This window comes from Salvelinus fontinalis, chromosome 6 (assembly GCF_029448725.1).
Source record: "Salvelinus fontinalis isolate EN_2023a chromosome 6, ASM2944872v1, whole genome shotgun sequence".
NCBI lineage: Eukaryota > Metazoa > Chordata > Actinopteri > Salmoniformes > Salmonidae > Salvelinus > Salvelinus fontinalis.
Window position 1 is genome coordinate 8,894,380 of NC_074670.1, and position 26,406 is coordinate 8,920,785.

Sequence of the window (26,406 nt, forward strand, 5' to 3'; positions counted from 1 at the left end):
TGTGTACTGTCAGTTCAGTACTGTATCACAGTGTGTCGTGTCCTGTCAGTTCAGTACTGTACTGTATCACACTGTGTCCTGTCAGTTCAGTACTGTATCACAGTGTGTCCTGTCAGTTCAGTACTGTATCACACTGTGTCCTGTCAGTTCAGTACTGTATCACACTGTGTCCTGTCAGTTCAGTACTGTATCACACTGTGTCCTGTCAGTTCAGTACTGTATCACACTGTGTCCTGTCAGTTCAGTACTGTATCACACTGTGTCCTGTCAGTTCAGTACTGTATCACACTGTGTCCTGTCAGTTCAGTACTGTATCACACTGTGTCCTGTCAGTTCAGTACTGTATCACACTGTGTCCTGTCAGTTCAGTACTGTATCACACTGTGTCCTGTCAGTTCAGTACTGTATCACACTGTGTCCTGTCAGTTCAGTACTGTATCACACTGTGTCCTGTCAGTTCAGTACTGTATCACACTGTGTCCTGTCAGTTCAGTACTGTATCACACTGTGTCCTGTCAGTTCAGTACTGTATCACAGTGTGTCCTGTCAGTTCAGTACTGTATCACACTGTGTCCTGTCAGTTCAGTACTGTATCACACTGTGTCCTGTCAGTTCAGTACTGTATCACACTGTGTCCTGTCAGTTCAGTACTGTATCACACTGTGTCCTGTCAGTTCAGTACTGTATCACACTGTGTCCTGTCAGTTCAGTACTGTATCACACTGTGTCCTGTCAGTTCAGTACTGTATCACACTGTGTCCTGTCAGTTCAGTACTGTATCACACTGTGTCCTGTCAGTTCAGTACTGTATCACACTGTGTCCTGTCAGTTCAGTACTGTATCACACTGTGTCCTGTCAGTTCAGTACTGTATCACACTGTGTCCTGTCAGTTCAGTACTGTATCACACTGTGTCCTGTCAGTTCAGTACTGTATCACACTGTGTCCTGTCAGTTCAGTACTGTATCACAGTGTGTCGTGTCAGTTCAGTACTGTATCACACTGTGTCCTGTCAGTTCAGTACTGTATCACACTGTGTCCTGTCAGTTCAGTACTGTATCACACTGTGTCCTGTCAGTTCAGTACTGTATCACACTGTGTCCTGTCAGTTCAGTACTGTATCACACTGTGTCCTGTCAGTTCAGTACTGTATCACACTGTGTCCTGTCAGTTCAGTACTGTATCACACTGTGTCCTGTCAGTTCAGTACTGTATCACACTGTGTCCTGTCAGTTCAGTACTGTATCACACTGTGTCCTGTCAGTTCAGTACTGTATCACACTGTGTCCTGTCAGTTCAGTACTGTATCACACTGTGTCCTGTCAGTTCAGTACTGTATCACACTGTGTCCTGTCAGTTCAGTACTGTATCACACTGTGTCCTGTCAGTTCAGTACTGTATCACACTGTGTCCTGTCAGTTCAGTACTGTATCACACTGTGTCCTGTCAGTTCAGTACTGTATCACACTGTGTCCTGTCAGTTCAGTACTGTATCACACTGTGTCCTGTCAGTTCAGTACTGTATCACACTGTGTCCTGTCAGTTCAGTACTGTATCACACTGTGTCCTGTCAGTTCAGTACTGTATCACACTGTGTCCTGTCAGTTCAGTACTGTATCACACTGTGTCCTGTCAGTTCAGTACTGTATCACACTGTGTCCTGTCAGTTCAGTACTGTATCACACTGTGTCCTGTCAGTTCAGTACTGTATCACACTGTGTCCTGTCAGTTCAGTACTGTATCACACTGTGTCCTGTCAGTTCAGTACTGTATCACACTGTGTCCTGTCAGTTCAGTACTGTATCACACTGTGTCCTGTCAGTTCAGTACTGTATCACACTGTGTCCTGTCAGTTCAGTACTGTATCACACTGTGTCCTGTCAGTTCAGTACTGTATCACACTGTGTCCTGTCAGTTCAGTACTGTATCACACTGTGTCCTGTCAGTTCAGTACTGTATCACACTGTGTCCTGTCAGTTCAGTACTGTATCACACTGTGTCCTGTCAGTTCAGTACTGTATCACACTGTGTCCTGTCAGTTCAGTACTGTATCACACTGTGTCCTGTCAGTTCAGTACTGTATCACACTGTGTCCTGTCAGTTCAGTACTGTATCACACTGTGTCCTGTCAGTTCAGTACTGTATCACACTGTGTCCTGTCAGTTCAGTACTGTATCACACTGTGTCCTGTCAGTTCAGTACTGTATCACACTGTGTCCTGTCAGTTCAGTACTGTATCACACTGTGTCCTGTCAGTTCAGTACTGTATCACACTGTGTCCTGTCAGTTCAGTACTGTATCACACTGTGTCCTGTCAGTTCAGTACTGTATCACACTGTGTCCTGTCAGTTCAGTACTGTATCACACTGTGTCCTGTCAGTTCAGTACTGTATCACACTGTGTCCTGTCAGTTCAGTACTGTATCACACTGTGTCCTGTCAGTTCAGTACTGTATCACACTGTGTCCTGTCAGTTCAGTACTGTATCACACTGTGTCCTGTCAGTTCAGTACTGTATCACACTGTGTCCTGTCAGTTCAGTACTGTATCACACTGTGTCCTGTCAGTTCAGTACTGTATCACACTGTGTCCTGTCAGTTCAGTACTGTATCACACTGTGTCCTGTCAGTTCAGTACTGTATCACACTGTGTCCTGTCAGTTCAGTACTGTATCACACTGTGTCCTGTCAGTTCAGTACTGTATCACACTGTGTCCTGTCAGTTCAGTACTGTATCACACTGTGTCCTGTCAGTTCAGTACTGTATCACACTGTGTCCTGTCAGTTCAGTACTGTATCACACTGTGTCCTGTCAGTTCAGTACTGTATCACACTGTGTCCTGTCAGTTCAGTACTGTATCACACTGTGTCCTGTCAGTTCAGTACTGTATCACACTGTGTCCTGTCAGTTCAGTACTGTATCACACTGTGTCCTGTCAGTTCAGTACTGTATCACACTGTGTCCTGTCAGTTCAGTACTGTATCACACTGTGTCCTGTCAGTTCAGTACTGTATCACACTGTGTCCTGTCAGTTCAGTACTGTATCACACTGTGTCCTGTCAGTTCAGTACTGTATCACACTGTGTCCTGTCAGTTCAGTACTGTATCACACTGTGTCCTGTCAGTTCAGTACTGTATCACACTGTGTCCTGTCAGTTCAGTACTGTATCACACTGTGTCCTGTCAGTTCAGTACTGTATCACACTGTGTCCTGTCAGTTCAGTACTGTATCACACTGTGTCCTGTCAGTTCAGTACTGTATCACACTGTGTCCTGTCAGTTCAGTACTGTATCACACTGTGTCCTGTCAGTTCAGTACTGTATCACACTGTGTCCTGTCAGTTCAGTACTGTATCACACTGTGTCCTGTCAGTTCAGTACTGTATCACACTGTGTCCTGTCAGTTCAGTACTGTATCACACTGTGTCCTGTCAGTTCAGTACTGTATCACACTGTGTCCTGTCAGTTCAGTACTGTATCACACTGTGTCCTGTCAGTTCAGTACTGTATCACACTGTGTCCTGTCAGTTCAGTACTGTATCACACTGTGTCCTGTCAGTTCAGTACTGTATCACACTGTGTCCTGTCAGTTCAGTACTGTATCACATTGTCTCCTGTCAGTTCAGTACTGTATCACACTGTGTCCTGTCAGTTCAGTACTGTATCACACTGTGTCGTGTCCTGTCAGTTCAGTACTGTATCACACTGTGTCGTGTCCTGTCAGTTCAGTACTGTATCACACTGTGTCGTGTCCTGTCAGTTCAGTACTGTATCACACTGTGTCCTGTCCTGTCAGTTCAGTACTGTATCACACTGTGTCCTGTCCTGTCAGTTCAGTACTGTATCACACTGTGTCCTGTCCTGTCAGTTCAGTACTGTATCACACTGTGTTCTGTCAGTTCAGTACTGTATCACACTGTGTCCTGTCCTGTCAGTTCAGTACTGTATCACACTGTGTTCTGTCAGTTCAGTACTGTATCACACTGTGTCCTGTCAGTTCAGTACTGTATCACACTGTGTCCTGTCAGTTCAGTACTGTATCACACTGTGTCCTGTCAGTTCAGTACTGTATCACACTGTGTTCTGTCAGTTCAGTACTGTATCACACTGTGTTCTGTCAGTTCAGTACTGTATCACACTGTGTCCTGTCAGTTCAGTACTGTATCACACTGTGTCCTGTCAGTTCAGTACTGTATCACACTGTGTCCTGTCAGTTCAGTACTGTATCACACTGTGTCCTGTCAGTTCAGTACTGTATCACATTGTCTCCTGTCAGTTCAGTACTGTATCACACTGTGTCCTGTCAGTTCAGTACTGTATCACACTGTGTCGTGTCCTGTCAGTTCAGTACTGTATCACACTGTGTCGTGTCCTGTCAGTTCAGTACTGTATCACACTGTGTCGTGTCCTGTCAGTTCAGTACTGTATCACACTGTGTCCTGTCAGTTCAGTACTGTATCACACTGTGTCCTGTCCTGTCAGTTCAGTACTGTATCACACTGTGTCCTGTCCTGTCAGTTCAGTACTGTATCACACTGTGTCCTGTCAGTTCAGTACTGTATCACACTGTGTTCTGTCAGTTTAGTACTGTATCACACTGTGTCCTGTCCTGTCAGTTCAGTACTGTATCACACTGTGTCCTGTCAGTTCAGTACTGTATCACACTGTGTCATGTCCTGTCAGTTCAGTACTGTATCACACTGTGTCCTGTCCTGTCAGTTCAGTACTGTATCACACTGTGTCCTGTCCTGTCAGTTCAGTACTGTATCACACTGTGTTCTGTCAGTTCAGTACTGTATCACACTGTGTCCTGTCAGTTCAGTACTGTATCACACTGTGTCCTGTCAGTTCAGTACTGTATCACACTGTGTCCTGTCAGTTCAGTACTGTATCACACTGTGTTCTGTCAGTTCAGTACTGTATCACACTGTGTCCTGTCAGTTCAGTACTGTATCACACTGTGTCCTGTCCTGTCAGTTCAGTACTGTATCACACTGTGTCCTGTCAGTTCAGTACTGTATCACACTGTGTCCTGTCAGTTCAGTACTGTATCACACTGTGTCCTGTCAGTTCAGTACTGTATCACACTGTGTCCTGTCAGTTCAGTACTGTATCACACTGTGTCCTGTCCTGTCAGTTCAGTACTGTATCACACTGTGTCCTGTCAGTTCAGTACTGTATCACACTGTGTTCTGTCAGTTCAGTACTGTATCACACTGTGTCCTGTCCTGTCAGTTCAGTACTGTATCACACTGTGTCCTGTCCTGTCAGTTCAGTACTGTATCACACTGTGTTCTGTCAGTTCAGTACTGTATCACACTGTGTCCTGTCAGTTCAGTACTGTATCACACTGTGTCCTGTCAGTTCAGTACTGTATCACACTGTGTCCTGTCAGTTCAGTACTGTATCACACTGTGTCCTGTCAGTTCAGTACTGTATCACATTGTCTCCTGTCAGTTCAGTACTGTATCACACTGTGTCATGTCCTGTCAGTTCAGTACTGTATCACACTGTGTCCTGTCAGTTCAGTACTGTATCACACTGTGTCCTGTCCTGTCAGTTCAGTACTGTATCACACTGTGTCCTGTCCTGTCAGTTCAGTACTGTATCACACTGTGTCATGTCCTGTCAGTTCAGTACTGTATCACACTGTGTCCTGTCTTGTCAGTTCAGTACTGTATCACACTGTGTCCTGTCCTGTCAGTTCAGTACTGTATCACACTGTGTCCTGTCAGTTCAGTACTGTATCACACTGTGTCCTGTCAGTTCAGTACTGTATCACACTGTGTCCTGTCAGTTCAGTACTGTATCACACTGTGTCCTGTCAGTTCAGTACTGTATCACACTGTGTCCTGTCAGTTCAGTACTGTATCACACTGTGTCATGTCCTGTCAGTTCAGTACTGTATCACACTGTGTCCTGTCAGTTCAGTACTGTATCACACTGTGTCCTGTCAGTTCAGTACTGTATCACACTGTGTCCTGTCAGTTCAGTACTGTATCACACTGTGTCCTGTCAGTTCAGTACTGTATCACACTGTGTCCTGTCAGTTCAGTACTGTATCACACTGTGTCCTGTCAGTTCAGTACTGTATCACACTGTGTCGTGTCCTGTCAGTTCAGTACTGTATCACACTGTGTCGTGTCCTGTCAGTTCAGTACTGTATCACACTGTGTCGTGTCCTGTCAGTTCAGTACTGTATCACACTGTGTCCTGTCAGTTCAGTACTGTATCACACTGTGTCCTGTCAGTTCAGTACTGTATCACAGTGTGTCCTGTCAGTTCAGTACTGTATCACAGTGTGTCGTGTCAGTTCAGTACTGTATCACACTGTGTCGTGTCAGTTCAGTACTGTATCACACTGTGTCCTGTCAGTTCAGTACTGTATCACACTGTGTCCTGTCAGTTCAGTACTGTATCACACTGTGTCCTGTCAGTTCAGTACTGTATCACACTGTGTCGTGTCAGTTCAGTACTGTATCACACTGTGTCCTGTCAGTTCAGTACTGTATCACACTGTGTCCTGTCAGTTCAGTACTGTATCACACTGTGTCCTGTCAGTTCAGTACTGTATCACACTGTGTCCTGTCAGTTCAGTACTGTATCACACTGTGTCCTGTCAGTTCAGTACTGTATCACACTGTGTCCTGTCAGTTCAGTACTGTATCACACTGTGTCCTGTCAGTTCAGTACTGTATCACACTGTGTCCTGTCAGTTCAGTACTGTATCACACTGTGTCCTGTCAGTTCAGTACTGTATCACACTGTGTCCTGTCAGTTCAGTAATGTATCACACTGTGTCCTGTCAGTTCAGTACTGTATCACACTGTGTCCTGTCAGTTCAGTACTGTATCACACTGTGTCCTGTCAGTTCAGTATTGTATCACACTGTGTCCTGTCAGTTCAGTACTGTATCACACTGTGTCCTGTCAGTTCAGTACTGTATCACACTGTGTCCTGTCAGTTCAGTACTGTATCACACTGTGTCCTGTCAGTTCAGTACTGTATCACACTGTGTCCTGTCAGTTCAGTACTGTATCACACTGTGTCCTGTCAGTTCAGTACTGTATCACACTGTGTCCTGTCAGTTCAGTACTGTATCACACTGTGTCCTGTCAGTTCAGTACTGTATCACACTGTGTCCTGTCAGTTCAGTACTGTATCACACTGTGTCCTGTCAGTTCAGTACTGTATCACACTGTGTCCTGTCAGTTCAGTACTGTATCACACTGTGTCCTGTCAGTTCAGTACTGTATCACACTGTGTCCTGTCAGTTCAGTACTGTATCACACTGTGTCCTGTCAGTTCAGTACTGTATCACACTGTGTCCTGTCAGTTCAGTACTGTATCACACTGTGTCCTGTCAGTTCAGTACTGTATCACACTGTGTCCTGTCAGTTCAGTACTGTATCACACTGTGTCCTGTCAGTTCAGTACTGTATCACACTGTGTCCTGTCAGTTCAGTACTGTATCACACTGTGTCCTGTCAGTTCAGTACTGTATCACACTGTGTCCTGTCAGTTCAGTACTGTATCACACTGTGTCCTGTCAGTTCAGTATTGTATCACACTGTGTCCTGTCAGTTCAGTACTGTATCACACTGTGTCCTGTCAGTTCAGTACTGTATCACACTGTGTCCTGTCAGTTCAGTACTGTATCACACTGTGTCCTGTCAGTTCAGTACTGTATCACACTGTGTCCTGTCAGTTCAGTACTGTATCACACTGTGTCCTGTCAGTTCAGTATTGTATCACACTGTGTCCTGTCAGTTCAGTACTGTATCACACTGTGTCCTGTCAGTTCAGTACTGTATCACACTGTGTCCTGTCAGTTCAGTACTGTATCACACTGTGTCCTGTCAGTTCAGTATTGTATCACACTGTGTCCTGTCAGTTCAGTACTGTATCACACTGTGTCCTGTCAGTTCAGTACTGTATCACACTGTGTCCTGTCAGTTCAGTACTGTATCACACTGTGTCCTGTCAGTTCAGTACTGTATCACACTGTGTCCTGTCAGTTCAGTACTGTATCACACTGTGTCCTGTCAGTTCAGTACTGTATCACACTGTGTTCTGTCAGTTCAGTACTGTATCACACTGTGTCCTGTCAGTTCAGTACTGTATCACACTGTGTCCTGTCAGTTCAGTACTGTATCACACTGTGTCCTGTCAGTTCAGTACTGTATCACACTGTGTCCTGTCAGTTCAGTACTGTATCACACTGTGTCCTGTCAGTTCAGTACTGTATCACACTGTGTCCTGTCAGTTCAGTACTGTATCACATTGTCTCCTGTCAGTTCAGTACTGTATCACACTGTGTCCTGTCAGTTCAGTACTGTATCACACTGTGTCGTGTCCTGTCAGTTCAGTACTGTATCACACTGTGTCGTGTCCTGTCAGTTCAGTACTGTATCACACTGTGTCGTGTCCTGTCAGTTCAGTACTGTATCACACTGTGTCCTGTCCTGTCAGTTCAGTACTGTATCACACTGTGTCCTGTCCTGTCAGTTCAGTACTGTATCACACTGTGTCCTGTCCTGTCAGTTCAGTACTGTATCACACTGTGTTCTGTCAGTTCAGTACTGTATCACACTGTGTCCTGTCCTGTCAGTTCAGTACTGTATCACACTGTGTTCTGTCAGTTCAGTACTGTATCACACTGTGTCCTGTCAGTTCAGTACTGTATCACACTGTGTCCTGTCAGTTCAGTACTGTATCACACTGTGTCCTGTCAGTTCAGTACTGTATCACACTGTGTTCTGTCAGTTCAGTACTGTATCACACTGTGTTCTGTCAGTTCAGTACTGTATCACACTGTGTCCTGTCAGTTCAGTACTGTATCACACTGTGTCCTGTCAGTTCAGTACTGTATCACACTGTGTCCTGTCAGTTCAGTACTGTATCACACTGTGTCCTGTCAGTTCAGTACTGTATCACACTGTGTCCTGTCAGTTCAGTACTGTATCACACTGTGTCCTGTCAGTTCAGTACTGTATCACACTGTGTCCTGTCAGTTCAGTACTGTATCACACTGTGTCCTGTCTTGTCAGTTCAGTACTGTATCACACTGTGTCCTGTCTTGTCAGTTCAGTATTGTATCACACTGTGTCCTGTCTTGTCAGTTCAGTATTGTATCACACTGTGTCCTGTCTGTTCAGTACTGTATCACACTGTGTCGTGTCCTGTCAGTTCAGTATTGTATCACACTGTGTCCTGTCAGTTCAGTACTGTATCACACTGTGTCCTGTCAGTTCAGTACTGTATCACACTGTGTCCTGTCAGTTCAGTACTGTATCACACTGTGTCCTGTCAGTTCAGTACTGTATCACACTGTGTCCTGTCAGTTCAGTACTGTATCACACTGTGTCCTGTCAGTACTGTATCACACTGTGTCCTGTCAGTACTGTATCACACTGTGTCCTGTCAGTACTGTATCACACTGTGTCCTGTCTTGTCAGTTCAGTACTGTATCACACTGTGTCCTGTCAGTTCAGTACTGTATCACACTGTGTCCTGTCAGTTCAGTACTGTATCACACTGTGTCCTGTCAGTTCAGTACTGTATCACACTGTGTCGTGTCAGTTCAGTACTGTATCACACTGTGTCGTGTCCTGTCAGTTCAGTACTGTATCACACTGTGTCGTGTCCTGTCAGTTCAGTACTGTATCACACTGTGTCCTGTCAGTTCAGTACTGTATCACACTGTGTCCTGTCAGTTCAGTTCAGTATTGTATCACACTGTCGTGTCCTGTCAGTTCAGTACTGTATCACAGTGTGTCGTGTCCTGTAGCCTCAGACATCCTACTGAATAAGAAGGAGAGGAGGAGGAACAGCCTCAACAGGAACTTTGTGGGCGACTACATCGGCACCGACAACCACCCCGAGATCCGGCAGTTCGTGGGCCGCCGGGAGAAGATCGATTTTGCAGATGTGGTTGCCAAATATGACCGCAGGTTTAGGGTAAGAGTCAAGTATGACCACAGTAACAACCAACATTGACATTGTCACAGAACGCATAATGCTATTGTTGTTCATGTTAGATAGACGAAAGTGTTTCTACTCCATCAATGGTTTGGTGGATACTGCCAATGCTTGTCTGCTCAATGAACCCCCTATATATTGTGGTTCCTGGTCAGTAAGCCTATAATAGCAACAAGTTATATAATATCCCTCTCCCCATCTTGCAGACTGTGAAGCGGGACCTCATCCTGACCCCTAAGTTCCTGTATCTGATTGGTCGGGAGAAGGTGAAGCAGGGACCAGATAAGGGGCAGATCCACGAGGTTCTGAAGAGACAGATAGAAGTGGAGAAGATTCAGTCAGTCTCTCTCAGGTGCAGGTTTAGATACTCTGGAAGTGTTATACCAGTTGATGGTCATGATGCACAGTAGTAGAAATGGGCTTTTCATTGAAAAGATGTGTAACGTTTCCTCCCTCAGCACCCTGCAGGATGACTTCTTCATCATCCACGAGGAGCATTACGACAGCGTCCTTCAGTGCATCTTCAAGACGGAGTTCCTCAGTCTGCTCTACAAACGTTATGATGAGAAGACCCAGAGGAAGCTACCGCTCAAGTTCAACAACCTGTCAGTCAGTCTTTACTATGAGCTTAGCCTTAAACCAATCAGTGGGGTCTTACTGTTAAACTAAAAGGGCCAATCCGCAGTTGAAACCATAACAGTGGTTTCTATAAAAAGCTGAGGAATAGGGCTGGAGAAATAAAACCACTCTCAAATTCATAGACAGATATGGATGCAAGGACTGATCATCCATGATATCAAAAAGAGAGCTTTAACCATGTTTTGAGGCTATGCAGTTTTACATTTACTTTCTATACAAATATTGGAGTAAAGTAAGCGTATATTTTGGGTTCTGACTGCAGTGTATTTATCAGCAACTTAAATGACTAAAACCACATATAAAGTATGTATAAAAGATGGAGCTATATATTTTATAAGATCATGTACAACCACCAAAATGAAAATTAGACAGTCAGGGAGAATCTAAAATTCCAAAAATGTCATGGCATAGGTGCCGCCGTGATTTTGTTCTAATGTTTGAGTCACTCAGATAGCATAAGAACATGGCATAAGCCCCACCCCATATTGAAATGTGTAGAATGGCAGGAAATTTGATTTAAAACAGCAAAGCCTACGGCCAAGAGGAGGGCTTTTAAACATTTTGGCGGGAGACAACCCCAAGCTAAATTATTATATTCTTTGAGAATCAATAGGTATATATCATTCATTTATAAGTCCAAAAATGGATGTTGCAACTGCAGATTTCCCCTTAAAACATACCAGTGTCATGCTTTACGACAACGATCATGAATAATCTCAAAGATACATAATGCAAAAGTTATCCAGTTTTGAGTCTTTTAAGCCATATCTTAACCCATTGCGCTTCTCTCTCCCCTCTCCGTTCCTCATTTAGACTGGAGTTTAAGGTGAAGAAGGGAGGTTGGGGGCCGTTCTCAGCTGCTGGCTCCAGGCAGATCCAGTTCCAGCTGGGCCAAGGAGAAGAGGCGGTTGTGAAGCCCAGCAGCAAGGTCCTCATAGTCACCATTGGACCCGGGCTCCCAAAGAACTCCAGTGAGTCCATGCACTTTGAATGGAGACTTCTATTAGTAGGCTTAATCTGGGTCTGTGCAACCGTCCCATAGCATTTGACACATCACACCTTTTTGTCATGTGTTCCCCAGGACCGACCCGCAGGGACAACAGAAAAAGTCGCTACATGGGAAACCAGACTCCAGGCTCAGGACAGCAGTCACAAGGTGAGAGAACTAGATATCTGAGCCTCTCCAATGATGGCACTCATTTCACTTTTGACCTGACTCAACATCTCCCTCATCTGTCTCAGGCGCCCCCAGGGGCAGAGGCCGGGGTGGTGGTCAGCGGGGTGGGCCGCCCTCATCCAGAGCGTCTAGGGTCTCTCTGCTCCGCCGGCAGTCCAGTATGGAGCAGCCTACACTACCACGACAACAGAGGTCCGGGCAGACCAACAACCGCTCCAACAACCAGAGCCAGGCAGACACCGCTTTCATGAACGTGCCTGACCAGGGAGTGGCTGGGTGAGTTCTCAGGTCCTGTTTGAATACTTGTTAGGTTGTTAAAATTGATATTCTTCCTGTTGTTGCTGGTGTTTTTTATTTTTTTTTTATTTTAAATACTCAAATGGTATTATATACTGTAAACCAAGAAAGGCACTTTTTCTAAATCTCTCTTTCCTCCCAATTTCGCTCAGTATTCATCGTAGACGCTCGAAGGAGGTCAAGCCTTCCCCAGGAGCGGGCCGCCCCAAGCCTGCCCCCAAGCCCAAGCCTCGCTCCCCAGAATGCCGAGCGCTGTATGCTTACGACGCCCAGGACACTGATGAGCTGAGCTTCAACGCGGAGGATGTCATTGAAATCCTCACTGAAGGTACTAAACTCTTACAGTAGATCATCTCTGAAGTTATATTTATATAAACTGAGTATATTAATTACAGTAGTATAAAACTGCTATTAGTCATACACTATAAGTACTGATACATATTATATACTGCTAGTATTATAGCATTATTAAAGGCATACTATAACCACATTTTCAACTGTGATGCAATTTTCCTGTGCTTCACCTGTAATTCCCTCTGAGGATAGAAAAGGGCTATATAGTCTATAATGGCTGGATTGACTGGTTTTCTCACCTGTCCTCCCTCCAGATCCATCAGGCTGGTGGTACGGTCGTCTTCGCGGGAGGGAAGGCATGTTTCCTGGGAATTATGTAAAGAAGATTTAGGCTGGAGCGATGAGGTACTTGTCTAAAGGTAGAAGATCTAGACTGGATCAAGGGACATATGATCTAGATTGGAGCGATGAGGGACTTGTCCAATGAGAGAAGATCTAGACTGGAGCGATGAGGGACATGTCCAATGAGAGCGAGGAGTCAGGTGGCAACAGTAGAATTACAACCATACCAAGTGCATTACTACAGAGACAAAACAAAAAAGCATAATTAAAGCATTTCTCCATACCATCTCTCTTTGGAGTCAGAGACAAGGGAATGTGATGATTTTTGCCAAAGATGGTTTGAAGTGCAAATACTACTAACTTTTATCAATGGATTTTATCTATTGTTTTAGCATGGGATAGATTTTTTTTTTAAAGACTGAACAAATAGATGTTTTATCCGGCATCATTTTATAGCCATTTACCTCGAGTGTTCAAATAAATCGTAGTTTTATTTGCTCTTTCACATTTGTTTAATACATAGGACCAAATGGCCATAATAATCTCAGTTCAGGTGGAGTTGGGATAGAATGGGTAATTACAAAACATTTTTGAGAAGATATATATTGTAAAATATATATTAGTTGTGTATTTTATGTGATTCTCAACGTCTTAGGTAGATATTTCACAATTCTATATCAGTGAAGATTTGTAAGGCTGAGTTTACACAGCAGGCGCAAATCTGATGTTTTACCCAATTATCTGCAAAAGAGCTGATCTGATTGGTCAAAAGACCAATTAATGGGAAAATAATCAGAATTGGGCTGCATGTGTAAACCCAGCCTTACCGATCTTCACTGATATAGAATTGTGAAATATCTACCTAAGATGACAATGAACCATTTAAGACTTTAACAGAGCCTACCATTTCCCATGTTTTATAATAGGCTACATGTTATTACCCAGAGATAGGCTACAGTTGTCTGTCAAAAAATAAAGAAAAGACATTGATTGTTTGTCAACAGTTGACGTGCAAGGTCATCATGAACAAGAAATCAAAATAAAGAATGTAAACCATCATATATATTGAGGGGTTGTTTCTTTGGGGGGGGGTCACCATGACACTCTTTTTACAGTATATGGACACTGGTCATGTCTAGAAGGGATGGCACTGATGTCAAAGTGACTATTGAGTTGCGGCAGGATAATTCTAGCTCACCCCAACCCTTTTCATAACCTTAACCTATTCTCCTAAACTGCTACGTTAATTATACTAACCTGCTGCGTAAATTATCATAACCTGGTACTAAAAGTCACTTCTGACATTAGCGGCATCCCATCACAAACCTCTCGACACTGCTTACCATTGATTTTTAGAACTAACTACTACCACAGAACAACGAGACAGATATTTCACCGGATGTTTAAATGTGAAGCATCCGCTTGGCGTTTCCAATCATTACCAATGAAACATTTGATCTCAACACAGTTTTCTGTTCCCAAAACTGGAATATGTTATGAACAGAGTGGACTAAGGTTTGTAGACTTTACCCTTTACAAAAGTTTTCAAAAGTCGCGTTGTTTAGAAGGAGTGCAAATGCTAAATAATTTATTCCACACGCGCACTTCAGTAGGCGTTCCCTTACGGAAATATGAAGAAAAGACCGCTAGAACGCGCCAATAGGATCCCGCTAGCTCGTATTTGGCTCTGCCCCCCTTCTTGCTTGTTCTGCCCACTATGGCTCATTTGTTCCCATTGGAAACGGGAGGCTGTGGTCTATCTTGGTGTAGTTATAAAAATCTTTGCTACAACCGTTCTCTTTGAAACTACCAGTTTGTAAACCATATTTGATACTACACTACCCACAATACCACGTCCCATCTTTGAACGTCACTTCAGCCCAAGACGAGTCACGCACGACTCTTGGACATTAACATTTCAAACTTACAGTGCAATCTTTTTATTCCTGAGACGTGCAGATACAGCTAACGTTAGCTATATGCAACAAAGACAATTAGCAAACTGTCATTTCAGACTGTCTTTACGTAGTGCACCCGATAACCATGGATACATTTTTAAAAAGCTGTCGCAATGTGCTGAAGGTAGGAACATCGACTGTCTGGTTTGCTTGCTTTATCCATTTTCAATGTTTAGTTTGTCTTAACGGCTAACGTTAGTTAGTTATGTAGTCTTGTAAATAACTTCGACATGTACATTTGATGGACGATTTCAATTAGTGGGGTTTTCAGAGATATCAGGAGAAAGCCAGCTAGACATTAAATTCCGACTAGATCAAGTCGAAAGACTTGTCATTCAAAAACAGTAAGGCAATGTGACAGCAGCCTGCCGCATGGTCACGGTGTTGCTTGTGGGCTCGTGCATGCGCATCAAATTAGATCAGACTGAGACAGTTGTCACCGTACACTAGCTACATTTGAACTGTACTGTACATAGACTGTAATTACAGCTAGCTAGTTGGCTAGCCAAGCTAATTAGCATTGTCACGTGATCACAATTGTGTTAAATGTAACTCATACACTGCTCCTTTATGTTGCATGATATATTGCATTCATATATTTCAGTGATATTCAAACAAATAGAATTGTTCAATTGCAATGGACCATGACAGTACATTTCTTGTAGGGTCAGCTGCCTGTCAGGTGCCTGTCAGGTGGCAATATGCCCACGTGCATTTTTTTTTGCTTTGCATGTCTGCCACACTTACATTTACACGATGGCTTTAATTTCAGGGTCTTGATGTTGTGCTCTTGACCTTAAGTGAAAAGAGCACTGTTTGGGTTCAAAACAAGCGCTATCAAGATTAGTGAGATCAGATGGTGTTTATAGCGCCTCAGAGCGTCACACCTTATTTACTCAGTGTTCAGTGAGGCGGAAGAGAAGTCAGCACCAGCACACACAGAGGGCTTTTATTGCAGATGTACTATCCACTGTGTACATGGGTGAGCCTGGGTTGAGAGATGAGTCTAATGGGAAATGAAAGACAGGTGTGGTGCATTTCAATAGTTAACAGTGGCTTCCTCTCCTTCTGCATCAATCTGAAAACATCATGGATAGATGAGACTGGGTTATATTGTGGATATTTTGTATTTATTTAACCTTTATTTAACTAGGCAAGTCAGTTAAGAACACATTCTTATTTACAATGACCAAAAGGCAAAGGTTATACAGTATCATGGATAGATGAGACTGGGTTATATCGTGGATAGATGAGACTGGGTTATATCGTGGGTAGATGAGACTGGGTTATATCGTGGGTAGATGAGACTGGGTTATATCGTGGGTAGATGAGACTGGGTTATATCGTGGGTAGATGAGACTGGGTTATATCGTGGATAGATGAGACTGGGTTATATCGTGGATAGATGAGACTGGGTTATATCGTGGATAGATGAGACTGGGTTATATCGTGGATAGATGAGACTGGGTTATATCGTGGGTAGATGAGACTGGGTTATATTGTGGATAGATGAGACTGGGTTATATTGTGGATAGATGAGACTGGGTTATATTGTGGGTAGATGAGACTGGGTTATATTGTGGGTAGATGAGACTGGGTTATATTGTGGGTAGATGAGACTGGGTTATATCGTGGGTAGATGGGACTGGGTTATATCGTGGGTAGATGAGACTGGGTTATATCGTGGGTAGATGAGACTGGGTTATATCGTGGGTAGATGAGACTGGGTTATATCGTGGATAGATGAGACTGGGTTATATCGTGGATAGATGAGACTGGGTTATATCGTGGATAGATGAGACTGGGTTATATCGTGGATAGATGAGACTGGGTTATATTGTGGGTAGATGAGACTGGGTTATATCGTGGATAGATGAGATTGGGTTATATCGTGGATAGATGAGACTGGGTTATATCGTGGGTAGATGAGACTGGGTTATATCGTGGGTAGATGAGACTGGGTTATATTGTGGATAGATGAGACTGGGTTATATCGTGGATAGATGAGACTGGGTTATATTGTGGGTAGATGAGACTGGGTTATATTGTGGGTAGATGAGACTGGGTTATATTGTGGGTAGATGAGACTGGGTTATATCGTGGGTAGATGAGACTGGGTTATATCGTGGGTAGATGAGACTGGGTTATATCGTGGATAGATGAGACTGGGTTATATTGTGGGTAGATGAGACTGGGTTATATCGTGGATAGATGAGATTGGGTTATATCGTGGATAGATGAGACTGGGTTATATCGTGGGTAGATGAGACTGGGTTATATCGTGGGTAGATGAGACTGGGTTATATTGTGGATAGATGAGACTGGGTTATATCGTGGATAGATGAGACTGGGTTATATTGTGGGTAGATGAGACTGGGTTATATTGTGGGTAGATGAGACTGGGTTATATTGTGGGTAGATGAGACTGGGTTATATCGTGGGTAGATGAGACTGGGTTATATCGTGGGTAGATGAGACTGGGTTATATCGTGGGTAGATGAGACTGGGTTATATCGTGGGTAGATGAGACTGGGTTATATTGTGGGTAGATGAGACTGGGTTATATTGTGGATGCTCCCTGAGAATTTTCTTTCACCTGTCTAGTTGAGTTACTTCAGTACTCTGTTTACTCTTGATCTGCAACAGATGGCTGATGTCACTTCCCTATACCTCCATACTGTACTACTGAGTGTTCAGGGGGGGGGCAGCATGTTAATAATCCCCTCACTGACTGGGAACATTTTAGCAGATGCTCTTATCCAGAGCGATTTACAGGACCAATTAGGATTAAGTGCCTTGCTCTAAGGGCACATCAATTCTATTTTTTCACCAAGTCGGCTCGGGGATTTGAACCAGCAACGTTTAAATTACTGGTCCAATGCTCTTAACTGCTAGGCTACCTGCTGCTAGACTTCAGGCTGTAGACTGGCTAATTGTCACATGACCGGCTTTTGTTATCGCAACAAGCTGTCTCTGTTAGCCCCTAGCTCTGGCACCCATGACTCGTGCCGCTGTCACAGACAGCCATGCTCTGGGAAAATGAAACACCCTACTTGTTTCTCAACTCCACATTAAAATGTTCAACAAAAACATGTAGTGGAGTTAGCAGGCTGTAGCTTAGCCATTACATCACAGTCTGCTCTACTGAGGTCATTGATGGAATTATCCTAAGGCTATTTGACAAAGAGCTAGCCAGAGCCTTCAGGCAGGGGAGGGAAGTCAGCCCTTAGCTCATCCACTTTAGGCTACACTGGGATCTGCCATTGACCCTTCAGAAGGCTATTCAAACAGTGTCCAGGGTTTTACTCTAGGATGGGGGACATTGTGCAGAACCAAGAGTACCTAATCTCCAGTGAACAGCATCATCGTGACGTGCATTGACATTACAACACACACACACACACACACACACACACACACACACACACACACACACACACACACACACACACACACACACACAGCCTGTCCACATAGCACTGTCCACTCACTAAGACACATCTGATTGCCTTTGAAGACCCATTACAAGATGGGTCTTTAATGGATAGACTGCCCTGTATTTTCTCATGGTAAATCCCCTCATAGGAGTTGGATATTCTTGTGACTGTATTCATCCCACTCTACCCTCCTCAGGGGAACGCAGAGGGCAGCCCAGGGTTCCATGTGGTCCTGGGGAACGAGGCCTGTGACCTGGACTCCATGGTGTCAGCTCTGGCCTACGCATACTTCCTGTCCAAGGTGAGAGTAACCCACCCCATCATTTGGACCCGACCCATGTGTTGAGAATGGTTCAACAGAGCAAGCGTCAGGTGTTATAACACCTCTCTCTCCCCCCTCCCAGACACTTGATTCTGGGAAAATTCCTCTTCCCGTTCTGAACATTCCCCGGCAAGAGTTCCCGCTGCGCACGGACAATGCCTTCCTGCTGAGAGAGAGTGGCCTCTCCCAGGATGACCTGGTGTTCCGGGACGAGGTGGACCTGGGGAGTCTACACCGGGCCGGCCGGCTGGACCTCACACTGGTGGACCACAACGTGCTGCCCAGGTCAGGGTCAACCATGACACCTTAACCCCTGTCCACTGACAGTCATCCAGGACGTAAACACTATCTCTATAAAAGCAACACTGACCTAGAGACTCCTTGAAATATCTTGACTAAAGTCCCTGACTGACTGACTGACTGACTGTGTGGCTGTCTGTTGCAGCTCTGACCGTGATCTAGAGGAGGCGGTGTTGGAGGTGATCGACCATCACCTCCTGGAGAGGAAGCCCTCACCCTCCTGTCCCGTTACCGTGGAGACGGTGGGCTCCTGCACCACCCTGGTGACAGAACGGATCATCCAGAAAGCCCCTGAAGTCCTCGACCAACAGGTGGCCCAGCTCTTATATGGTAACCTGAAATATAACTGATGTATGTGGAAATCATGTCAGTATTTAGTGAACTATGTCTTTAACTGTGTCACTGTGTGACGAGACTGACATCCTGTTCTTTGTGATCACAGGCACCATAGTGTTAGACTGTGTGAACATGGCCCCAGAGGCAGGGAAAGTCACCCCTAAAGACAGCCAGTACGCTGTCCTCCTGGAGACGCACTTCCCCAACCTGCCACCAAGGGGCGTCCTCTTCCAGTCCTTGCAGAATGCTAAATTTGACGTGTCAGGTAAACACCCCAGGATTAATACCTGAAGCTCAGCCTTGTGGGTGTGATTTTTGCCTCTCAGATTAGAACGATGGTCATCCCATGATATCAATGCCATGTTTAAGTATGAAGGAGAGGGAGACCTACAATGTTTTTTTGCTCGTATTCCCTTGTTCCCAGGTCTCACCACAGAACAGATGCTACTGAAAGACATGAAGGTGGCATCGGAAGGAGATTTAAAACTGGCAGTCAGTGTGATATATATGACACTGGAGGTGGGTGTGTATCTTAACTATTCAGTATGTAATACAACACAAGGTTATACCTACTACTGGTGGATAATAACATGGTTCAAATACTAGTTATCATGTACCCAGTTCTACTGCAGTATGCCATCTCACAATACACATGTTTCACCAATTAATTCTTTGTAGAATCTCACTTCAGATCTAAACTGAACACAGTCCTCAAGTTATCAGAGCCTTTCCCTTCAGACACTTCTCTGTGTTACTGCCTGACGCACCCTATCAGACACTTCTCTGTGTTACTGCCTGACGCACCCTTCAGACACTTCTCTGTGTTACTGCCTGACGCACCCTATCAGACACTTCTCTGTGTTACTGCCTGACGCACCCTTCAGACACTTCTCTGTGTTACTGCCTGACACACCCTATCAGACACTTCCCTGTGTTACTGCCTGACGCACCCTTCAGACACTTCCCTGTGTTACTGCCTGACGCACCCTTCAGACACTTCCCTGTGTTACTGCCTGACACACCCTTCAGACACTTCTCTGTGTTACTGCCTGACGCACCCTTCAGACACTTCTCTGTGTTACTGCCTGACACACCCTTCAGACACTTCCCTGTGTTACTGCCTGACACACCCTTCAGACACTTCCCTGTGTTACTGCTTGACACACCCTTCAGACACTTCCCTGTGTTACTGCCTGACACACCCTTCAGACACTTCCCTGTGTTACTGCCTGACGCACCCTTCAGACACTTCTCTGTGTTACTGCCTGACACACCCTTCAGACACTTCCCTGTGTTACTGCCTGACGCACCCTTCAGACACTTCTCTGTGTTACTGCCTGACACACCCTTCAGACACTTCTCTGTGTTACTGCCTGACGCACCCTTCAGACACTTCCCTGTGTTACTGCCTGACGCACCCTTCAGACACTTCCCTGTGTTACTGCCTGACACACCCTTCAGACACTTCTCTGTGTTACTGCCTGACGCACCCTTCAGACACTTCTCTGTGTTACTGCCTGACGCACCCTTCAGACACTTCTCTGTGTTACTGCCAGACGCACCCTTCAGACACTTCCCTGTGTTACTGCCTGACACACCCTTCAGACACTTCTCTGTGTTACTGCCTGACGCACCCTTCAGACACTTCTCTGTGTTACTGCCTGACGCACCCTTCAGACACTTCTCTGTGTTACTGCCTGACACACCCTTCAGACACTTCCCTGTGTTACTGCCTGACACACCCTTCAGACACTTCCCTGTGTTACTGCCAGACACACCCTTCAGACACTTCCCTGTGTTACTGCCTGACACACCCTTCTGACACTTCCCTGTGTTACTGCCTGACACACCCTTCTGACACTTCCCTGTGTTACTGCCTGACACACCCTTCAGACACTTCTCTGTGTTACTGCCTGACGCACCCTTCAGACACTTCTCTGTGTTACTGCCTGACACACCCTTCAGACACTTCCCTGTGTTACTGCCTGACACACCCTTCAGACACTTCCCTGTGTTACTGCCTGACACACCCTTCAGACACTTCTCTGTGTTACTGCCTGACACACCCTTCAGACACTTCCCTGTGTTACTGCCTGACACACCCTTCAGACACTTCCCTGTGTTACTGCCTAACGCACCCTTCAGACACTTCCCTGTGTTACTGCCAGACACACCCTTCAGACACTTCCCTGTGTTACTGCCTGACACACCCTTCTGACACTTCCCTGTGTTACTGCCTGACACACCCTTCAGACACTTCTCTGTGTTACTGCCTGACACACCCTTCAGACACTTCCCTGTGTTACTGCCTGACACACCCTTCAGACACTTCCCTGTGTTACTGCCAGACACACCCTTCAGACACTTCCCTGTGTTACTGCCTGACACACCCTTCAGACACTTCTCTGTGTTACTGCCTGACACACCCTTCAGACACTTCTCTGTGTTACTGCCTGACGCACCCTTCAGACACTTCTCTGTGTTACTGCCTGACGCACCCTTCAGACACTTCCCTGTGTTACTGCCTGACACACCCTTCAGACACTTCTCTGTGTTACTGCCTGACGCACCCTTCAGACACTTCTCTGTGTTACTGCCTGACGCACCCTTCAGACACTTCCCTGTGTTACTGCCAGACACACCCTTCAGACACTTCTCTGTGTTACTGCCTGACGCACCCTTCAGACACTTCTCTGTGTTACTGCCTGACGCACCCTTCAGACACTTCTCTGTGTTACTGCCTGACGCACCCTTCAGACACTTCCCTGTGTTACTGCCTGACGCACCCTTCAGACACTTCTCTGTGTTACTGCCTGACGCACCCTTCAGACACTTCTCTGTGTTACTGCCTGACGCACCCTTCAGACACTTCTCTGTGTTACTGCCTGACGCACCCTTCAGACACTTCTCTGTGTTACTGCCTGACGCACCCTTCAGACACTTCTCTGTGTTACTGCCTGACGCACCCTTCAGACACTTCCCTGTGTTACTGCCTGACGCACCCTTCAGACACTTCCCTGTGTTACTGCCTGACGCACCCTTCAGACACTTCTCTGTGTTACTGCCTGACACACCCTTCAGACACTTCCCTGTGTTACTGCCTGACACACCCTTCAGACACTTCCCTGTGTTACTGCCTGACGCACCCTTCAGACACTTCTCTGTGTTACTGCCTGACGCACCCTTCAGACACTTCTCTGTGTTACTGCCTGACGCACCCTTCAGACACTTCCCTGTGTTACTGCCTGACGCACCCTTCAGACACTTCTCTGTGTTACTGCCTGACGCACCCTTCAGACACTTCTCTGTGTTACTGCCTGACGCACCCTTCAGACACTTCTCTGTGTTACTGCCTGACGCACCCTTCAGACACTTCTCTGTGTTACTGCCTGACACACCCTTCAGACACTTCCCTGTGTTACTGCTTGACACACCCTTCAGACACTTCCCTGTGTTACTGCCTGACACACCCTTCAGACACTTCCCTGTGTTACTGCCTGACACACCCTTCAGACACTTCCCTGTGTTACTGCCTGACACACCCTTCAGACACTTCTCTGTGTTACTGCCTGACGCACCCTTCAGACACTTCTCTGTGTTACTGCCTGACGCACCCTTCAGACACTTCTCTGTGTTACTGCCTGACGCACCCTTCAGACACTTCCCTGTGTTACTGCCTGACGCACCCTTCAGACACTTCTCTGTGTTACTGCCTGACACACCCTTCAGACACTTCCCTGTGTTACTGCCTGACACACCCTTCAGACACTTCCCTGTGTTACTGCCTGACACACCCTTCAGACACTTCCCTGTGTTACTGCCTGACGCACCCTTCAGACACTTCTCTGTGTTACTGCCTGACGCACCCTTCAGACACTTCTCTGTGTTACTGCCTGACACACCCTTCAGACACTTCCCTGTGTTACTGCCTAACGCACCCTTCAGACACTTCTCTGTGTTACTGCCAGACACACCCTTCAGACACTCAAAACGTGAAGGTGGGATGTTGCACCTAGTTCATGAAGATCACCTCCCCCCACATGTCCAATCAGGTGGAACCACCCACAAGTAAAAAGGCACAAACCCTGTGCCTGCCTCTTCATGTGAACTTATAAAGGGACTCAACAGGTGCACTTGAGTTTATACTGAGATTCACAAACAAACTCTAATATCTATAAATGTGTCCCTCAGGCTTTTCTACAGAGACAAAGCTTACAGCAAGAGCTCTGCGAGTTCTGCCACAAGCACAGCTACAACCTGGTGGTGGCCATGACGATCTCCTTCAACGATAACAAGGAGCCCTTCAGACAGCTGGCCGTCTACAGCTCCAGCACCCTCTACAGGGGGGAGGTAGGAACTACACCATCCCAATCAGACATGATCCCATAGAGTTGACTATCTAGAGTTAAAGTAAGTCATTATGAAGAGTTGATAGTAAGCTTTGGGTTTCCAGTGTTGTTTTTTTCTATTTTATATGATCAACTGAATGGTCTTTGTTGTCCTGCAGATGGGCCAAGCCTTGGAGCAAGCCCGGAGCCCCAGTCTGAGCCTGAGTCCAATGAGCAGCCCTTACTCGGACATCAGGGCTTATCTCCAGGGCAACACGTTGGCTTCCAGGAAGAAGGTGCTGCCCATCATCAAGGACTTCCTGAGGGACAGGGAGCGAAGAGAGGTGCATTGTGGGAGCCTAGAGGAGAGCTACGAGGCACCATGGCAACGAGCGTGCACTGAGGACGCTGGGATAGAGGAGGACTCCTACTTCCCCCCCACCCCTATGAACAGTCTGGTGGAGGGCTGTCCCCTTGACAACGGGCTGCCCAAGATCAGCGCTGAAGCTCTGACGGAGAAGTTCAGCAAGATGGCCAGCGAAGAGGAGAACGCAGGGGGACACTGATGTCACTCACACTCCTGGTGGTCAGCGGAGCACCCAAGCTCACTAACCTGTATAACAGCTGGATGGCCAGAGAGTTCTCGTAACAGGATTCAGACCAGTCAGTACAGATTGTTTGTGACTGTGCAGGGTGTTAAGGTAGGCACAACATTGATCCGCTGGGACGAGGACTGGGAGTCACACTGTTCCCAATACAGAGGAGTAAACAATCCACTGGCAATCATATTGGAGATGATGGAAATGTATTGAAAATATTAGCGGTCCAAGGCACTGCATCTCAGTGCTAGAGGCATCACTACAGACCCTGGTTCGATTCCAGGCTGTATCACAACTGGCCGTGATTGGGAGTCCCATAGGGTTAGGGTTTGGCCGGGGTAGGCCGTCAGTGTAATAAGAATTTGTTCTTAACTGACTTGCCTCGTTAAATAAAGGTTCAATCAAAAAATATTAGTGACACTGATGCTTTCATCCTTGAATGGGAATAAGACATTTAAGTGGGAACCTTGTTAATGGAAAAATACTCCCGGTTGTTATGTTTCCGGGAAATACATTTTGCTGTAGATTTGAGAAAATAGATCCACTCTCTCTCTTCTCCCCAAGAGTGTGTGTGCAGCCTAGACTAATGTGTATATGAACATTTTTGTGATAGATGCCTAAACCAATTTGCGGCCCCACTTTATTTGGATAGTCCAGCTGTAGATGCTCTAAAGATGGTCAAACTATCTGTTGATAAGCAACTGCTTACTAAGCTTAGGGTAAGGGTTAATAGTTAGAGTTGGGTTTAGGGTAAGAGTTAAGTTTAGGTTAAGGTTGGCGTTTAGTACATAGTTTGTTGAAATGTGATAGTCTGTAGAGCATCTACAGATGGACTGTCCAAGTAAAGTGTTACTCTGCATGATATGCAGTGTTGATTTGACATAATTGATAAGCAGTTTGACGTTGAAGTGTTTGTGTTGAATAGTTATTGCTAGAAATAGCTAGACAGTATTCCTTGACTGACTGTTTTATTGATAATAAATCAGTTTTGAATGTTCTTCTGACTCAAAACACCATTATAATACTGTATCTTCTCCAAATGAAAGATTTTGTATACTACAAATGTATGTAAACATAATTTAAAAAATATTATTTAAGAATTATCTGATTATATGCAATTGTATTGCAAGAAGATACAGTAACTTCCGTTTGATAGTGGTAAAGCACTTGGTACCAATGATATTGCTGATGTCATGTTAATTTGAATATAATACTTTGATCTCTTTTATCTGAAACTAGGACTCCCCAGAACCACTCAAGGTACTGCCAGGCCTGATGTAGTCTAATTAAATGACTGTTTATTTCATAAAATGCTCCAAACGGATGAGAACAGTGTTCTTTGAGATCTAGCTATAATCTGCACCAAAAGGTAGAGTAGATTTCAGTCAAGGTTAGACCATTGGCAGATGTTATGAAGGACAATCAAGTGAAAAATGTCAGTTTGACCTTTTTAATCATTTGGAAACCAACTGACTAAAGTTTTACAGTTAGAAATGTAATGGTTTCACCTGAAATGTTGAAAAGGGTTAAATAGTATTAAAGTTTCTTATCCTGTTTTGTCGTTATTTCAACTCCGTGTTTGTAATGGGAGGATGTTGGGACCATGGAGGCTCCTCCCAGGGTGGTATCTACTGTCTTCCTTCCTCTAGAGTTAGGCCGTATCCAAATGTTCATACCGTTTCTGTACCATACCAGGGTATACGTATTACCAGAAGTGCACACTTCTTTTTTAGGCACAAAACAAATGAGGCAACAGGGATCTTGATCCAGGAGGGCATTGAATGTTTCTACTGTAACCAAGAAGCTTGACCTTGACATTTAGCAAACCAAATGCATAGCTGGAGCCCTCATTTATTTCTTATAATTATACTTAAGTTGTAATGCGGCAGGCCCTGCGAGGCGGGGGTGCCCCCAACCCAAAGAATGGTTTTGAAAATCATACCGTTGGTATTTTTCTAAATACCCTGGTATAAACGGTATATCGCCCAAGCCTGCCTACCTCCCTCCTATCCTTAACTCCTCCCTGACTGTGGGAGAACTGAGGCACATTCAATGGGATGCAATGTTTAGAACACTGCAGATAGAAATGTAATGTATAGAAGGGACAAGCCTCCATTATGCAGAGTACAAATGGTTATGTTTATTCTATGCAGTGCATTTCTATCTGCGAGGCTCTAGCTAAACATGTTTCAATCTGCCGACTAAGCACCATAGCTGCCCAGGTGAGTTTAGCCTTAGGCAATAGGGAAACAACCACAACAGGTCCTGGTGAAATGCAGCAAAACCTGTAGGGACAGGAAGAGGGTGAATTCACTGACATAGACACACATCCACACAAACACACCCACCCACATCAACAGACTTCCTCATGAGAAAGGCAGATGAGCCAGCAGGCTGT

At 45.3% G+C, this 26,406-nt stretch overlaps 2 protein-coding genes across 3 annotated transcripts in view; both read left to right on the plus strand.

The window, feature by feature from the left end:
• The window catches only part of myo1eb (myosin IEb), a 35,360-nt gene extending 21,573 nt beyond the window's left edge, over window positions 1–13,787 (plus strand). For both annotated transcript variants that reach the window (XM_055924733.1, XM_055924732.1), the window contains exons 20-27: window positions 9,789–9,958; window positions 10,186–10,331; window positions 10,438–10,584; window positions 11,432–11,589; window positions 11,700–11,774; window positions 11,861–12,071; window positions 12,245–12,420; window positions 12,701–13,787. In XM_055924733.1, coding sequence (XP_055780708.1) covers window positions 9,789–9,958; window positions 10,186–10,331; window positions 10,438–10,584; window positions 11,432–11,589; window positions 11,700–11,774; window positions 11,861–12,071; window positions 12,245–12,420; window positions 12,701–12,777 — 1,160 coding nt within the window. In that variant the 3' untranslated portion in view covers window positions 12,778–13,787. The remainder of the gene's footprint in view (window positions 1–9,788; window positions 9,959–10,185; window positions 10,332–10,437; window positions 10,585–11,431; window positions 11,590–11,699; window positions 11,775–11,860; window positions 12,072–12,244; window positions 12,421–12,700) is intronic.
• Window positions 13,788–14,569: 782 nt separating this feature from the next.
• prune (prune exopolyphosphatase) lies at window positions 14,570–25,562 on the plus strand. The gene is made up of 8 exons (XM_055924737.1): window positions 14,570–14,810; window positions 18,320–18,424; window positions 18,528–18,730; window positions 18,891–19,075; window positions 19,188–19,346; window positions 19,506–19,600; window positions 23,273–23,431; window positions 23,589–25,562. Exons 1-8 carry the CDS (start codon window positions 14,772–14,774, stop codon window positions 23,973–23,975), a joined length of 1,332 nt encoding a protein of 443 aa, XP_055780712.1. The 5' UTR covers window positions 14,570–14,771; the 3' UTR covers window positions 23,976–25,562.
• The last annotated feature ends 844 nt before the right edge of the window (window positions 25,563–26,406 follow it).